General features: G+C 40.4%; 1 protein-coding gene across 1 annotated transcript; it reads left to right on the top strand.

Moving 5' to 3' along the window:
* The first annotated feature begins 448 nt into the window (after positions 1 to 448).
* LOC308520466 (uncharacterized protein) lies at positions 449 to 17,149 on the top strand. The gene is made up of 4 exons (XM_081093024.1): positions 449 to 605; positions 13,494 to 13,620; positions 13,825 to 13,885; positions 14,751 to 17,149. The coding sequence occupies exons 1-4, from the start codon at positions 603 to 605 to the stop codon at positions 16,501 to 16,503; spliced, it is 1,944 nt and encodes a 647-aa protein (XP_080949150.1). The 5' UTR covers positions 449 to 602; the 3' UTR covers positions 16,504 to 17,149.
* Positions 17,150 to 17,505: the final 356 nt, after the last annotated feature.

The raw sequence follows: 17,505 nt of genomic DNA, 5'->3' as shown, positions 1-17,505 counted from the left end.
CTTAGATTCTTTCTCTTAAGGGCAGAATGACTGGGGGTGAGGAAGGGGTTGCTGGGAAGCATCAAAGATCGAAATGGAGCCAGACTCCTTATTACCGATTGATGAGGTCGCCTTAGGTGTCTGTTTCTAAGGAGTCTCAGTGCCAGGAGTGGCCTGACGCCCTTGCACCAAGCCCTTGACCTGGCCGGGGACACCCTCGTGTTCTGTACTTACTTGCACCATCTGGAAACTGAATCGGGAATTCCCTGTGCACACCTGCGCTCGCGTGTTCACAAAGCGCTGGGCAAACGCAGGGCAGTCAGCCCCAGCCAGTCCAGCAGTAAGTTCAGTTTCAAGTCTGAGTCGAGGGTCCTGCGGAGGGCTGTCACTCAGGCAGAGGGTGTCGCGTCATCAGCAACTGTCCAATCAGGGGTGCTTCCGGGGCAGGTGGGTGGGGCGAGGCACCACAGGGGCGTGGACTTCTCGCCGTCCGCCCGGCTCGGGAATGCTGGTCGCCTGTGCCTAACGGTCCCTGGCGCCTCCGTTGCAGGCTCTGCGGCGCGGTGATCCGCACGCGGAGAGGAAGTTTAGGCGGGACTCGGGGAGACCTAGGAAACCTGGAAATGGTGAGTGTCGGGCGCCCCGGGGAGCGGGGGCTGGCAGGAACTGGCTGGAACTGGCTGGAGCCGGCTGTGATCGGACGGCCACCCCTCGGTCAAGTCGGAGTCTGCCCACCGAGTCCGCTTTCCGCTTGGGCTCCGCTGCCCCCGCGTCCCGCCCGGCGCACGGCGCGGGGCCGGGCCCGGAGCCAGGACCCGGAGTTCCGTCCCGTCCGGTCCCTGCGCGGGGACTCCAGCCGCGGGCTCTGCGGGCCGCCCGCGCCTCCTCAGATGGCGCGGGGACCACGGGGAGCGTCATCAGGGACCATTGTGACGCGGCCTGCGGGGCTGGTGCAGGGGCGGGGCTGTGGTCTGTGGGGTCGTCGCTCCCCTCTCCTCAGGGGAACCGCCTTTTTATGAGTTTTCTTAAATGTTTGGGAAGCAGGGTCTCAAATCCTGGACCCTGGTCCCCCAAATTGGCCTTTACTGAAACTGGCGGTAAATCTCTGCATTTCCAGGTCCGTCCTCGGATTCCCAAAGCCAGCTTTCCTCCCGAGTCACAGCATCATGACCGACTAGCCTCCGGGGTGCGTTTCAAACAGACTCAATATTTTGTCTATTTTATTTAAAAAAGATTTTTAATTGTCTAAAGTATTACATATGTCTCCTTTCCCCCCACTGATCTCCCCCCGCCGCCCCCCCCCCCATTTAAAATTTTTTACGGAATCATGGCAGAATGCTCTTCCTTAGAGATGGACATTTGTCTGGATATTCTGCGTGAGAGGGAAGCCGAGAGTAACACCTAGAAGAGTATGAAGTCCGCCTTCCTCTCGCCCAGGACCTTCCCTGGCACAGACACAGGGGAAGTCCGGGGGGGGGGGGGGGGTTCCCTCTTTGGAAACTTTCCTGGGCGTTGTGCCCTGTCAGCACGGCCTCTTCCCTGGGCTGATCACTTTGAAAACACTTACTGACTTATTTAAATCTCGGTTTTTTGTTTTGTTTTTTAAATATACGTATATATTTAATATATTTTAATTGATTTCAGAGAGGAAGGGGGAGGGAGAGAGATAGAAACATCCATGATGAGAGAGAATCACTAATGGGCTGCCTCCTGCGTGCCCCACACTGGGGATCTGGCATGTGCCCTGACCAGGAGTCAACCCTGCCCTCCTGGTTCATAGGTGGACGCTCAACCACTGAGCCATGCCGGCCTGGCTAAGTCTCAGCTTTGTTTTTTTTATTTTAAATATATTTTATTGATTTTTTACAGAGAGGAAGGGAGAAGGATAGAGAGTCAGAAACATCAATGAGAGAGAAACATCGATCAGCTGCCTCCTGCACATCTCCCACTGGGGATGTGCCCGCAACCAAGGTACATGCCCTTGACCAGAATCGAACCTGGGACCTTTCAGTCCACAGGCCGACGCTCTATCCACTGAGCTAAGCCGGTTAGGACTGTTTTTGTTTTTTTTAAAAAAATATTTTTATTGATTTCAGAGAGGAAGGGAGAGGGGGAGAGAGACAGAAACATCAATGATGAGAGAGACTCATTGATTCGGTGCCTCCTTCACACCCCCACAGCCCACAACCCAGGCATGTGTCCTGACTGAATCGAACCCAGGACCTCTTGGTCCATGGGATTACGCTCAAGCCACTGAGCCACCATAGCCGGGCAAGTCTCAGTTTTTAATAGGAGTAAAATGTATGTAATCACTAGAACGTGAAAGAATATAAAAGAGTTCCAGCCCGAACCGGTTTGGCTCAATGGATAGAGGGTCTGCCTGCGGACTGAAAGGTCACAGGTTCGATTCCGGTCAAGGGCATGTACCTTGGTTGCGGGCACATCTCCAGTAGGGGGTGTGCAGGAGGCAGCTGATCGATGTTTCTCTCTCATCGATGTTTCTAACTCTCTCTCTCCCTTCCTCTCTGTAAAAAATCAATAAAATATATATTTAAAAGAGTTCCAAATAAGCAAAGAGAGTATAATTCGGAAAAATTTTTTTTTTTTAGTATTACTTTCCATTTCTAGAATTTTTCTTTCACTCTTCCTGAGCATGTGTAGTAAGTTTCTGAGGTTGTTTTATTTTGGGGAGTTTTAAAAAACAATCCCAGAGCTTAGCCATGCAGAGCAGAATTGCTGAAGTAGATTCCTAAGAAAAGCTTCTGAGCCCGGAAGTGGGGATGCAATGCAGGGCCTCGGGTGGAGGCGGGTACTGATGCTCTGTCTGTGGTTATGGTTGTGGTTGTGGATCCTTAGTCCCAGCCATTTCTAGATTTTATGTCGAGGTTTGCATTCAGAGTATAATTTATAGACATTGAGAAGGTCTATGCCGATCAGGTACTTTGTTGTCTCGTGGACAAAAGGTTTATGGATTTGGGGGTTCATTTGGATCAGAACTTAAAACTGAATCAGGCTGAGAGTTGCCTCACCTGTGAGAATGGAAGCCTCAGGGAGTATTTCCATGCTTACAGGCGAGGGGAGGGTGTGGAGCTCCCAGAGAGCTCCCTCCTGGGCTGCTCAGGTGTCACCCATGTCCTTCCCCAGGGACTGACCCACTGCAGGGGCTTAATCTCAGCAGGGGGTATCTAGACCCTTAGTGGAAACAGTCCATTTTCTGGGTGTGGGTTTCCTTCTGAACTGTAGGGGAGCAGCTGTGTACCTTTCTTGATTCCAGTATTGCTGTTTACTATCATTGGATTCCTTTCTCCATTGAATATTGCAGCTCTTTGAATCTAGATTTCATTAACACTTGTGCTTTTAATATGTAAATTGATAGAAAGATACCGTGTATATATAAGGCAAGATAATTGTGGAACCGAATATAATTTTGGTTTTATTATGGAAAAGAGCCTGAAGAGGGGAGAAGGGTGTTTTTAAGTTATCAGGTGATTTTTCCATTTTTAGGTCAGTTTTTATATGTCCATGACTCTAAAGAAATTTGACATTTAAAAGAATTTCTATTTGAATGGATGTGAGGAAAAAGCAGTTGAATTTCCTCTAAATATATTTTATTGATTTCAGAGAGGAAAGGAGAGGGGGAGAGAGAAACATCAATGATGAGAGAAAATCATCGATCGGCTGCCTCCTGCACGCACCCCACTGGGAATCGAGCCCGCAACCCAGGCGTGTGCCCTTGGCTGTAATCGAACCCGGGACCCCCCAGTCCGCAGGCCGACGCTCTATCCACTGAGCCAAACCAGCTAAGGCAATTTTTATTTTCATTGATGTAGTAAGAAAAACAACTAAAAATTAAGGATATATTTGAATTTTCTAGTTCATTTCAGGGCTTTATTGCAAACCCCTAATGCATTATAATATACTACTCAATCTCAAAAGTATCCTAAGTGTAAAATACAGTGGACAAACTATTATAATATCCCTTGGCTTTTTACCAGAAAGGAATTTGGGAATTTTTGATCGTTTGGAGTTTTATATTTTTTAGTGTTTAAAGGATTACATCTTAGAGTAGTATTCTGTAGAGAAAAGTTAAAATTGGATTAATTTTAAAAAGTAAAAGTTAATTTAAAATAATGATTACACATAGGAAATAATGGTATATATGTATTTTTATATATTATATATTTATATAATTTCTCCTTATTTTAAATAAGTAGTGCATTGGAAGGAAGGCTGATTAAATTTCTAAGATAGAAATCAACAAGAAGACTTCCTGACCACATATCCTGGTCCATTGCAGTGCTGTAAGCTAGCCATCCACAGCGCAGTATTTCAGTCACTTCTGTATTAACCCCTATTTATATAAAAACAGGCCAGAGCCAATGCCTGTTTTTCTTACTTGGGTTTGTTCTTGTCATAAGTGGTCAGGCTCCACGTGTTTGATATTTGTTTACTGAAAACTTAAGCCTCGCGCCTCCCCCTTCCCCTGTCCTTACCTGTCAGGCTGATAAGAGCCAGGAGGCTCCTGCTCTGGGCCTGCTGCTTGCTGGGGAGCCCCTCCCCCGAGCTGTGCTGCCCTGTGTTGCATTGTTGACCTCACAGAGCCTGGGTTCTGTGCTCAGAGGACTTGGAGTTGGCAGTTTCAGTCGTTCCTTGTTGTCTGGGAGCAGGAGTTTGAGAATGGAGCTCTCCTTACAGTGGTTTTGGTTGGAGTCCCTGTGTTTGGAGTGAAGGTGTGACTCAGACTGGGTTCTCCTTAACATTAGGGTGAGTCTTGGTGGGGCAGGGGGGTGTACTAGGGTGATTGATTATACTCCACGAGCGAGGTGAGCCCATCAAATAGTCACTCCTTAAAGAGCAAGTATTTTCTTTCTCAGTTAAAAAAAAAGTTTATTTAAAAGTATAGTTGACATAAAATATTATATTAGTTCAGGTGTAAATCAGTGATTTTTACATTTATGTATTTTACAATGTGTTAACCAAAGCAAGTATAGTAACCAACTGTCATCATATAAACTTATTGTAATATTAGATACTATTTTCCCTATGCCGTAAGTTACATCCCAATGACTTATCATGTAACTAAAAGTCTGGATCTCTTATTTATTTCTCTTTATCTTTTTCACCTATTCAGCCAAAACTCTTCTTTGGGGGAAGCTATCCATTCTCTGTTCTTTGAGTTTGTTTCTGTTTTGTTTTGGTTGGTTGGTTTGTTTTTTTAGATTACACATATATGTGTAATTATATGGTATTTGTCTTTCTTGGTACGACTTTTTCACTTAGCATAAAATCTCTATCTTCACTCATGTTTATGCAACTGGCAAGATTTTATTATTTTTATACCAGAGTAATATTCCATTTGTCTCTGTGTGTGTATGTATGTATCAACTCTATTGTACATAATACTGTAATTAACATAGGGGTACAAATATCTTTTTTAATTAGTATTTTTGTTTTGGTTGGATTAATACCCAAAAGTAGAATTGCTGATTTGAATGGTAGTTCTAATTTTAATATATTTTTTTAATATATTTTATTGATTTTTTACAGAGAGGAAGGGAGAGAGATAGTCAGAAACATCGATGAGAGAGAAACATCGATCAGCGGCCTCCTGCACATCTCCCACTGGGGATATGCCCGCAACCCAGGTACATGCCCTTGACCGGAATCGAACCTGGGACCTTTCAGTCCACAGGCCGACGCTCTATCCACTGAGCCAAACCGGTTTCGGCTAATTTTAATATTTTTGAGGAAACTTCATACAGTTGGCTATAGTGGCGGCACCAAATTACAATCCCACCAACAGTGCACAAGCTTTCCCTTTTCTCTACATTCTTGCCAACACTTGTTATTTGTTGACTTTTTGATCATAGCTATTCTGACAGGTATGAGGTGCTACATAGAGAGAACAGACTGATGGCTGCCAGAGGAGAGAGGGATTGGGGACGGGCAGAAAAGTTGAAGGGGGTTAAGAAGTACAAACTTCTAATTATAAAATAAGTCATGGGGGTGTAATATACAGCACAGGAAATAGAGTCAATAACTTTGTAATAACTATGTATGGTGACAGATGGTTACTAAAATTATTGTGGTGATCACTTTATAAGATATATAAATGTTGAATCAGTATGTTGTACACCTGAAACTAATATAACATTGTTCCTGATGTTAGGGGAAAAGCTCTTAGCTTTTCACTATTGAGTGTGTAAGCTCTGGGTTTGTCATATGTGGTTTTTATTATATTGAGATATGTTCTGTTTAGTTCCACTTTGTTGAAAGTTTTATGGATGTTATATTTTGTCAAATGATTATTTGCATCTATTGAGATGGTTATAAGGTTTTTATTTTTGTTTTGTTATTGTGTTGTATTATGATTCCTGTTTTGTGGATATTGGACCATTTTTGCAATCCTGGAATAAATTTTACTGGATCATGGTATATGATCCTTTTAATGTATTGTTGATTTTGGTGTGCTAATATTTTTTGAGGATTTTTACATCTATGTACATAGGTGGGATATATATATCAATATAGTCTATTGATTTTTAGAAAGAGAGGAAGGGAGAAGAAACATTGATGTGAGAGCATAGCATCAAATGTCTGCTTCCTGCACACCCCCTACCATCGATTGAACCTGAAACCTGGGCTTGTGCTCTGACTAGGAGGAATGGGGAATTGAGCCAGCAACCTTTCGATGCCTGGGATGGTGTCCAATCAACTGAGCTATAGCAGCCAGGGCTGGTAATTTTTTTTTGTAGTGTCTTTGTGTGGTTTTGGTGTCAAGGTAGTGCTGGCCTTGTAGAATGAGTTTTAGAGTGTTCCTTTCCAATTTTTTTGAATACTTTGAGAAGTATAGGTAATAATTCTTTAAGTTTTTGGGTAGAATTCAGCAAACTATTAGGTCCTAGATTTTTGTTTCTTGGGATTTCTTTCATTACTGATTTCAGTTTTGTTACAAGTTATCTGTTTATTCAGATTTTCTATTTTTTTTTCCTGATTTAGGCTGGAAATATTGTGTTTCTAGAAATTTATACATTTCATATTGGTTGTCCAGCTTGTTGGTGTATTCACTTATGATTTATTTGTATTTCTGTGTTGTTGGTTTTAACTTCTCTTTCATTTATGTTTTTATTTATTTGGATTATTTTTTTCTTTCTTAATGAGTCTGGCAAAGGGTTTATTCATTTTATTTTTTTAAAAAATATATTTTATTGATTTTTTACAGAGAAGAAGGGAGAGGGATAGAGAGTTATAAACATCGATGAGAGAGATCGACCAGCTGCCTCCTGCACGCCCCCCAGTGGGGATGTGCCCACAACCAAGGTACATGCCCCCGACCGGAATCGAACCTGGGACCCTTGAGTCCGCAGGCCAGCTCTCTATCCACTGAGCCAAACCGGTTCGGCTCATTTTATTTTTTCAGTGATCTTACTTTCATTTATTTTTTCTATTTTTTTTCTCTGTTTCATGTATTTTCACTTTGATCTTTATTATTTCCTTCTAACTCTTTTTTTTTATAGTTCTTTTAGGTGTAGGATTAGGTTGTTTATTTGAAATTTTTGTTTCTTGAGGTAGTTCTGAATCACTGTAAACTTCCCTTTTAGAACTGCTTTTGCTTTGCCCCATATACAGGATGTCCTCCCTAAAATGTATATACATTTTAACAACTGATAGCTCAATTTTGAAAATGAAATATATTTTATTGTTTTTAATTGATTTCAGAGAGGGAGAGAAAGAGAGAAAAACATCAATGATGAGAGAGAATCATTGATCGGCTACCTCCTGAATGCCCCCTAGTGGGAATTGAGCCTTCAACCCAGGCATGTGCCCTTGACTGGAATGGAACCTCAGACCCTTTAATCCACAGGCCAATGCTCTATCCACTGAGCCAAGCAGGGTAGGGCAATGAAATGTATTTTAATAAACACTGCCTTTATAATTATTCAAAGTGTATATATACATTTTTGGGACACCCTGTGTTTTGGAATGCTGTGTTTTTTCATTTGTCTCAGATATTTTTTGATATTTTCTTTGATTTCTCTGTTAACCTCTTGATTATTTTTTTTTCTGTTCATCAGATTATTTATTCACTTGATTTTTAGATTCACTTGTTGATAGATGTGTATTTGTTGTTCATAATTTGTATCTTTACCTTTTTCTTCTTCTTCCTCTTCTTAAAGGATACCTTTCAGTATTTCATATAATACTGGTTTGGTGGTGATGAACTCCTTTAGGTTTTTCTTATCTGTGAAGCTCTTTATCTGACCTTCAATTCTGAATGATAGCTTTGCTGGGTAAAGTAATCTTGGTTGTAGGTTCTTGTTATTCATCACTTTGAATATTTCTTGCCACTGTCTTCTGGCCTGCATAGTTTCTGTTGAGAAATCAGCTGACAGTCGTATGGGTACTCCCTTGTAGGTAACTGACTTTTTTTCTCTTGCTGCTTTTAAGATTCTCTCTTTGTTTTTTGCTGTTGGCATTTTAATTATGATGTGTCTTGGTGTGGTCCTCTTTGGATTTGTTTTGTTTGGGGTTCTCTGTGCTTCCTGGACTTGTAAGTCTATTTCTTTCACCAGGTAGGGGAAGTTTTCTGTCATTATTTCTTCAAATAGGTTTTCAATATCTTGCTCTTTCTCTTCTTCTGGCACCCCCATAATTCGGATGTTGGTACGCTTGAAGTTGTCCCAGAGGCTCCTTACATTATCTTCATATTTTTGGATTCTTTTTTCTTTTTGTTTTTCCAGTTGGGCGTTTTTGTTGCTTCTTCGTATTTCAAATCTTTGACTTAATTCTTGGGATCCTCTAGTCTGCTGTTGGAACTCTCTATAATATTCTTTATTTCAGTCAGTGTATGCTTAATTTCTAGTTGGTCCTTTTTCATAACCTCGAGGATCTCACTAGATTTCTTGAGGGTCTCACTAAATTTATCGGCGGTTTCTAGAAAATTCTTGAAAAACCTTAGAAGTGTGGGTTTGAACTCTATATCCAGTAGTTTACTTTCCTCCGTTTCTGTCATTTGTGACCTGTTTCTTTGTCTCCACATTTTTATGCTTCCCTGTGTTGATAGAGTGGCTTTCTGTTCTAGATGACCTATAGGGCCCAGTGGCTCAGCCTCCTCAGTTACCTGAGGTGGACACTCTGGTGCACCCCTTTGTGGGCTGTGTGCACAGTCTTGTTGTAGTTAAACCTTGATTATTGTAGGTATCACTGGGAGGAATTGACCTCTAGGCCAATTGGCTGTGAGAATCAACTGTGTCTGCAGTGGGAGAACTTCTGTGCTGGGGACATCCTTCTGGGGCAAGACTTGCTTCAGTGGGGCTTTGGTGCTCACTGAGTCTGTCCCCTGAGTGTGTCCCTTATGGATCTGAGGAGTTGTAATCTGGGTGGTCCCACTCTGACCACTGGGTACACTGGCTCTTGGATCTCTAAGGAGGTGCTAATTTAGCCTCTGCCTGAGGCTACCCAGCAGGAGCTAGGGAGAGATCTGCAGATTCCTCTTCTTTGTTTGGGGTTTGGAGGTGCCCAGATGAGGCCCAGCTGTGAAGCAATGCAAGCTGCTATGTGGCCTTGGGCCTTCTTTTGGAAGTTCTGGGTCTGTCTGGCCCAGCTGCAATTAGTTAGGTAATTTTCAGATTGCAAAGGGCCAGGCCTTTCATATGCAAAAGCTTCTGTGCACAGCTTGGGTGGGGCGGGGGTCTCAGGGGATCAACAGGGTGGAGCAAGCAGTTATGGCTGCTCCTCAGTCCTACCCTAAGAGGCCCCTCGTCTCAGTGTCCCAGTAATCACTGCAAGCACCTCTGAGAGAAAGCCACCCTTGAGTTCTGCTCGAGGCCAGACAGTTCATTTTCTCCCTGTATGAGTCTGGGTCCCCAGAGACTCTCCTGGAACTGGAGTTCACAGCAGTGGGGAGCTTGAGATTCCCTCCCAATTGAAAAAGACAACCGTGTCCTCAGTTGCCAGCCCTTTCCACGTGTGCCTCTGTACCTCTGCACTTTATTTCCGCACCTCCTCTGAGTCTCAGTGTGCTTTTCTCTTTCCTTCTAGTTGTAGAATTTCCACTCAGCCAGCCTTATGATGTCCGTTTTGTCTTTTAGTTGTATTTTTGAAGTTGTTGTGTGAGGCAGCAATTTCAGGTGTTTACCTATGCTGCCATCTTGGTTTCAGGACCCTCTTGATTATTTAGGAGCATATTATTTAGCTTCCACATATTTGTGTGTTTTTTCCAGTTTTTTCCTTATAATCAATTTCTAGTTTTATACTGTTGTCAACAGAAAAAATATTTCAATACAAAAATTTCTTGATATTTCAAAAATTCTTAAATATACTAAGACTTGTTTCGTGGTCTAATGTGTGCTCCGTCCAGGAAAATATTCCATGTGTACTTGAAAAGAATGTGGATTCTGATATATTTGGATGGAATGTTTTTATAAATATCTATTAATTCCATCTGATCTAATGTGTCTTTTAAAGCCAGTGTTTTCATGTTGGTCATCTGGATGATATATCCATTGATGTAACTGGGTTGTTAAAGTTTCCTACTGTTATTGTCATACTGTCAATCTCTCCCTTTATAGTGAGTAATTTTTGCTTTATGTACTTAGGCATTTCTATGTTAGATGCATAAATGTTATTATTATGTAATGCCTTTCTTTGGCTTTTATTAGAGACTGTTTTAGTCTATTTTGTGTGTATTTTGTAAGTATTCCTACACCAGCTTTCTTTTCATTGCTATTTGCATGAAATATATTTTTTCCCTTCAATTTCAGTCTGTGTGTGTCTTTATAGCTGAAGTAATTTTTATAAGCAAATATGTATGGCTCTTGTTTTTATTATTCATTCAGACAGTCTGTGTCTTTTGATTGGAGAATTTAGGTCACTTACATTTAAAGTAATTATTGATGGGTATGTACATATTGCTTCTTTATTAATTGTTTTCTGGTTGTTTTTATAGTTCTTTTCTGTTTCTTCTTCTCTTGTTCTTTTTCTTTGTGCATTGATGACTTTCTGTAGTGTTATGTTTGGATGCCTTTCTCTTTATTTTGTGTACCTGTTACAGGTTTTTGGTTTATGGCTACCATGAATTTCACATATAACACCCGATGTTAGTAGTTTAAGTTCAAGGGCGGGGAAACAAAAGGAGACATATGTAATACTCTTTGTAATACTTAAAGCAATAAAACAATTAAAAAAATAGTAGTTTAAGTTAATAGTTGCTTAAATTCAACTTATTTTAAAAGCACCATTTTTTTACTCACTCTCCCCCCCATATATTGTTTTTAACATTATATTTCACATCTTTGTGCATGTGTATGTCTCTTAATTAATTTATTCCAGATACACGTTATTTTAAACTGCTTTTCTCTTGCTACGTTTATAATGATCTTTGTCTTTAACTTTTAGCATTTTAATTATGTGTTTTGTGGGTTTCTTTAAGTTCATCTTGTTTGGAACCTGTGTGCTTTCTGACTTGGATATCTGTTTCCTTCACCAGGTTAGGGCAGTTTTCAGCTGTTATTTCTTCAGATAGGTTTTCTGTCCCTCTCTCTCTCTTCTTCTGGGACCCCTATGGTGAGAATGGTAGCACACTTGATGTTGTCCCAGAGGTCCCTTAAACTATTTTCACTTTCTGAAATTCTTTTTTCTGTTTCAGTTAGGGTTTTCCACTACCTTGCTTTTCAGTTCACTGATTCACTCTTCTGCATCATCTAATCTGCTATTAATTCCCTCTAGTGTATTTTTTTCTTTTCAATTATTTTGTTCTTTAGTTTTGATTGGTTCTTTTTTTATATTTTTTATCGCTTTGTTGGGGCTTTCCCTGAGTTTACTTATTCTCCAATTTTATTGACCATCTTTGTAGCCATTGCTTTCAGCTTTTTTTTTTTTTTTTTTAAATATATTTTATTGATTTTTTACAGAGAGGAAGGGAGAGAGATAGAGAGTTAGAAACATCGATGAGAGAGAAACATCGATCAGCCGCCCTCTGCACACCTCCTACTGGGGATGTGCCCGCAACCCAGGCACATGCCCCCGACCGGAATCGAACCTGGGACCCTTCAGTCCGCAGGCCGACGCTCCATCCACTGAGCCAAACCGGTTTCGGCTGCTTTCAGCTTTTTATCTGGTAGATTGCTTGTCTTCATTTCATTTAGTTCTTTTTCTGGGGTTTTGACTTTTTATTTTGCTTGTAGCATAATCCTCTTTCTCTTCATTTTGTCTATCTCTTCATGTTTGTTTCTATTTAGTAGGTAGACCAGCTACATCACCAAATTTTGAAAGAGTGGCCTTATGTAGATGTGCTGGGGGTATCTTGTGGTGCAGTCTTCCCTACACAGGGGAGCTTGGAAATGACAGAAGGGAGGGCATTATCTAGATATATGAATAATAGCCTTGTGTTACAATTGCCCATAGTATTCAGTACGGTAACAAGCTGTCCAGGTTTGTAGTTTAGGAGCAATCTGCTATGCCATATAGCCTAGGTATTTGGTAGGCAATGCCATTTAGATTTGTGAAAGTACATTCTACATGTACCCACAATGATGAAATTGCCTAACAATACATATCTCAGAATATATCCCCATAGATAGATGGTACCAGACTAATTTTCTAGGCCCCATCATATTGGACAGAGAGGGGAAAGGAAAAAATAAGTCTGTAATAAAGATTACACTAGAAAAAAGCAGTGTTGGTCTGTATGAATGGTATTCAGCCAGCTACATCTGATGACTTTCAATGATCTGGAGAACTTTAAGATGATATGACTACCTGGACCTTGCTAAAGCTAGCATTGTCATAGGCCTTCTGGAGTCATGTTTAATGATGGCAATAGAACAAAAAGCAAGTATGTTTATTTAGTATGTATTTATTCCCAGAAATCTTCTGCACATTTAACCTGATGCCTCATGGAGTACTGTCAGTGGTGAGTAATAAGGAAAAAAGATTAAAAGGTTTTTTTTTTTCTGCCAGGTATGGCTCAGTGATAGAGCATTGACCTATGAACCAGGAGGTCATGGTTCAATTCCCAGTCAGGGCACATGCCTGGATTGTGGGCTTGATCCCTAGTAGGGGGCATGCAGGAGGCAGCCAACCAATGATTCTATCTCATCATTGATGTTTCTATCTCAATCTTCCTCTCCTTTTCCTCTCTGAAATCAGTGAAAATATATTTTTAAAAAATTTTTTTCCAAGGAATTTATCATCTTAAAATGATAGTACAATATTCGTTTCATTTCTGTAGCATTTCTTTCTATTCCCAACATGCTCTGAACCCTGCCATTAGAGGAAATACATAAAATATAATGCATTATGGTAACAATGTGTAAATAATTTCCAGGTGTTCGTGATGGTATTAAATTTATGAGAAAGTAATTGTGGACAGAGTGTAAGTTTCTGATGACGAAGTCTTAGCATAAATGTTTGGAGATGACAGAATCATATGTGACTTCCCTGTAAATGGAGTCTAGGTGTTCAGTGCAGTCCGTCTCATAAATTTTACTGTACACACATTTGTGATGTTTTAGGACTCAGTGACATTTGAGGATGTGGCTGTGAACTTTAGTCTGGAGGAGTGGGCCTTACTGGATTCTTTACAAAAGAAACTCTACAAAGATGTGATGAGGGAAACCTTCAGGAACCTGGCCTCCATAGGTAAGGTTGACAAGTTACCCTTCACTTCCTCATCTGAAGGATAAGTGTTTCTTATCCGTCAACATTGTGCTAACATGTAATGTATGAATAGAGGACATTGATAAATAAACGAGACATAGTCACAGCTTATTATAGAACTAGAATCTAATAATTTTTCTACAATTTCTAATACTTTGGAATCCTATTTCTTGGTCTGAATTTTAGGGGGAAAATGGGAAGATCACGAAATTGAAGATCAGTACAAAAACCAGGGGAGTAAACACAGGTGAGTAACATTCACAATAGAAAGCAGTGTCTCAGATGAGAAAACAATTATGCTATAAAAATTTTAGAAGAATTTTCCCAGCCCAGCTCAGTGGTTGAACATCAATCTATGAACCAGGAGGTTACAGTTCTATTCCCAGTCAGGGCACATGCCCAAGTTGTGGGCTCATTCCCCAGTAGGGGGTGTGCAGGAGGCAGCCGATCAATGATTCTCTTTCTTTTTTTTTTTTTCTTTTTTTTTTTTTATATTTTATTGATTTTTTACAGAGAGGAAGGGAGAGAGATAGAGAGTTAGAAACATCGATGAGAGAGAAACATCGATCAGCTGCCTCCTGCACATCTCCTACTGGGGATATGCCCACAACCCAGGTACATGCCCTTGGCCGGAACCGAACCTGGGACCTTTCAGTCCACAGGCCGACGCTCTATCCACTGAGCCAAACCGGTTTTGGCAATGATTCTCTTTCATCATTGATGTTTCTATCTCTCTCTCCCGCTACTTTCCTCACTAAAATATATATATATTTAAAACAAATGAAAAAAAAACCACAATCTAAACTACCCCTGCTTCAAATTACTTCTCAGAAATTTTTTACTAAAGTACTTTTTATATGTGAGTTAGATGTGTAGTGTTTGCAAAAATAGGTTACATGCAAAGAGCATTCATGAAGCTAAATATGAAGGTTATTTTTTTATAATAGCAAGGCTGAAGTTGTCTTGCAGAAATTTTGGTGTATTCAATGTCCAACAATTTGTACAAAACAGTAAACCTATACTTAGCAGTAAATCATAAAAATGTCGTCTAAATATTCTTCCAATAAGTATAAAATTAACAAAGAAATTAATGTGCTTCTTATTTTTTGCAGAAGTCAAATGGTAGAGAGGAGCTGCAAAAGGAAAGAGGATAGTCAATATGGAGAAAACTTAACTCTTATTCCAAATCTCAATCTGATGAAATCTCTTCCTGGAGCAAAACCATGGGAATACAGTGCATGTGGTGAAGTCTTCATGCATCATTCATCCCATAATAGGAACATTAAATGTCAAACTAGACACAAGACCTCTGAGAATCAGAAATATGGAGAGAAACCATATAAATGTAATAGATGTGGGAGAGCCTTCACTTATATTCAGTTGTTTGAAAAACATGAAAGAAATCACAATGGAGAGGAATCTTATAAATGTGAGGAATGTTGGAAAGCCTTCAGGTGGCTCAAAAGCCCTCAAAGACACATGATCAAACATACTGCAGATGCTCCTTATAAATGTAAGGAGAGTTTGAAAACCTTTAGTTCTTCAGTTTTTCTTCAAACATGTGAGAGAAGCCACATTGTAGAGAAGCCCTATCAATGTAAACTCTGTGGAAAAGCCTTCCGATATTATAAAAGTTTTCAAAGACATGAAAGGAATCACCCTGGAGAGAAACCCTATGAATGTAAAAAATGCAATAAAGCATTCAGGTATCCCAGTCATCTTCAAATACATGAAAGAATTCACACTGAAGAGAAACCCTATGAATGTAAGCAATGTGGAAAGACCTTCAGATCTTACAGTTCCTTACAGCCACATGAAATGACTCACACAGGAGAGAAACCCTATGAATGTAAGGAATGTGGAAAAGCATTCAGATATTACAGTTCCTTACAAATACATGAAAGATCTCACACTGGAGAGAAACCCTATGACTGTAAAAAATGTAGCAAAGCATTCAGTGCTCCCAGTTGTCTTCGCAAACATGAAAGAATTCACAGTGCAGAGAAACCCTATGGATGTAAAGAATGTGGAAAAGCCTTTAGATTTTATAGTTCCTTACAAACCCATGAAAGGACACACACAGGAGAGAAACCCTATGAATGTAAGCAATGTGGAAAGACTTTGAGATATTACAGTTCCTTGCAAATACATGAAAGGATACACACAGGAGAGAAACCCTATGAATGTAAGGAATGTGGAAATGCATTCAGATGTAACAGTTTCTTAAAAATACACAAAAAATCTCACACTGGAGAGAAACCCTATGAATGTGAAAAGTGTAGTAAAGTATTCAGTACTCCCAGTAATCTTCGAATACATGAAAGAACTCACACTGCAGAAAAACCCTATAAATGTAAGGAATGTGGAAAAGCCTTCAGATACTATCGTTCCTTACAAACACATGAAAGGACTCACACAGGAGAGAAACCCTATGAATGTAAACATTGTGGGAAAGCCTTCATTTGTCGCACCACCATTCAAAGACACATGAAAATGCACACTGGTAAAACACCGTATCAATGTAAAGAATGTGGGAAAGCATTCACTTGCCTTAGTTTATATCAAAGACATGAAAGAACTCACACTGGAGAGAAACCCTATGAATGTAATCAATGTGGAAAAGCCTACAGAGATCATAGTTCCTTACAAAGACATGAAAGGACTCACACTGGAGAGAAACCCTATGAATGTAAGGAATGTGGGAAAGCCTTTATTTGTAACAAAATTTTTCGAATACACATGATGAGAGTGCACACTACAGAAAAACCATATAAATGTGAAGAATGTGGGAAAGCCTTTAGTCATCCCTATTCCTTTCGAAGGCATGAAAGGACTCACTGGATAAAGCCTCTTGAATGTAAATAGAGTGGGAAAGACTTCATTTGGCCCACATCCTTACATGTGAAAACTCCCACTGAAAAGAAATAAAAATGCAAATAACATGAGAAGGATTGACATAATCCTATCTAATGAAGACGGAATATGCAAATTGACCACCACTTTGCAACAAAGATGGCAGCGCCCACAGCCAATAAAGGGAATATCCAAATTGACACAACAAAGATGGCAGCTGCCGGGCCGGAGCAAAGGCAAGAGGCGGCGGCCGGAGCGAAGGCCCAGGTCCCGGGTGCCAGAGGGAAGCCAGTGCAGCCAGGGGAAGGAAGGCCTATTCTTGCACAAATCTTCATGCATCGGGCCTCTAGTTTAGTTATAATGCTCTAGAAAACTTTCAGTATTTAAAATAGTAAGTAAATTATGTTTACCAGTTTTTTAAGTGCATAGTTGGACATGGGATTTATGCTACAGTTGATCCTTGGAAACCTCAGGAGTTAAGGGAACCTGTTTTCCATGCAGTTGAAAATTTTTGTGTAACCTAAGCTAGCCCTCTTCATAAATGAATACCAAACCAAAGATTGAAAATACAGTTGATCCTTGAACAACCCAAGTTTGAAACTGCACAGGTCCACATTTTAAATTTTGCAGAATAGGTTCGGATCCCAGCGGTGCCTCCAAAAAAAAAAAACAAAAAAAAAAAACAAAAAAAAATTTTTGCAGAAAAATGGACCTGCACATTTTAAACTCATGTTCTTTAAGCATCATTTACTTTTAGAAATACAGTGGGGCCTTGACTTACGAGTGTCCCGACTAACGAGTTTTTCGAGATACAAGCGTTTCTCGGCCGATTTTTTGCTTTTAGTTGTGAGCTAAAATTCGGGTTATGAGCCAGCTTCAGATACCCCACCGCTAGTTGGCGCAGCGAACGTCACAGTGAACGCCACAACATCAGCCCAGCATCACGTGTCTCACTCGTTCACAATTGATTTGACATACGAGTAATTTGAGTTACGAGCTCCGTCACGGAATGAA

Source organism: Myotis nattereri, assembly GCF_964212035.1.
Source record: "Myotis nattereri genome assembly, chromosome: 5".
Taxonomy (NCBI): domain Eukaryota; kingdom Metazoa; phylum Chordata; class Mammalia; order Chiroptera; family Vespertilionidae; genus Myotis; species Myotis nattereri.
The sequence above is the reverse complement of the archived record's forward strand: the minus strand, read 5'-3'. Positions and strand labels throughout refer to the sequence as shown.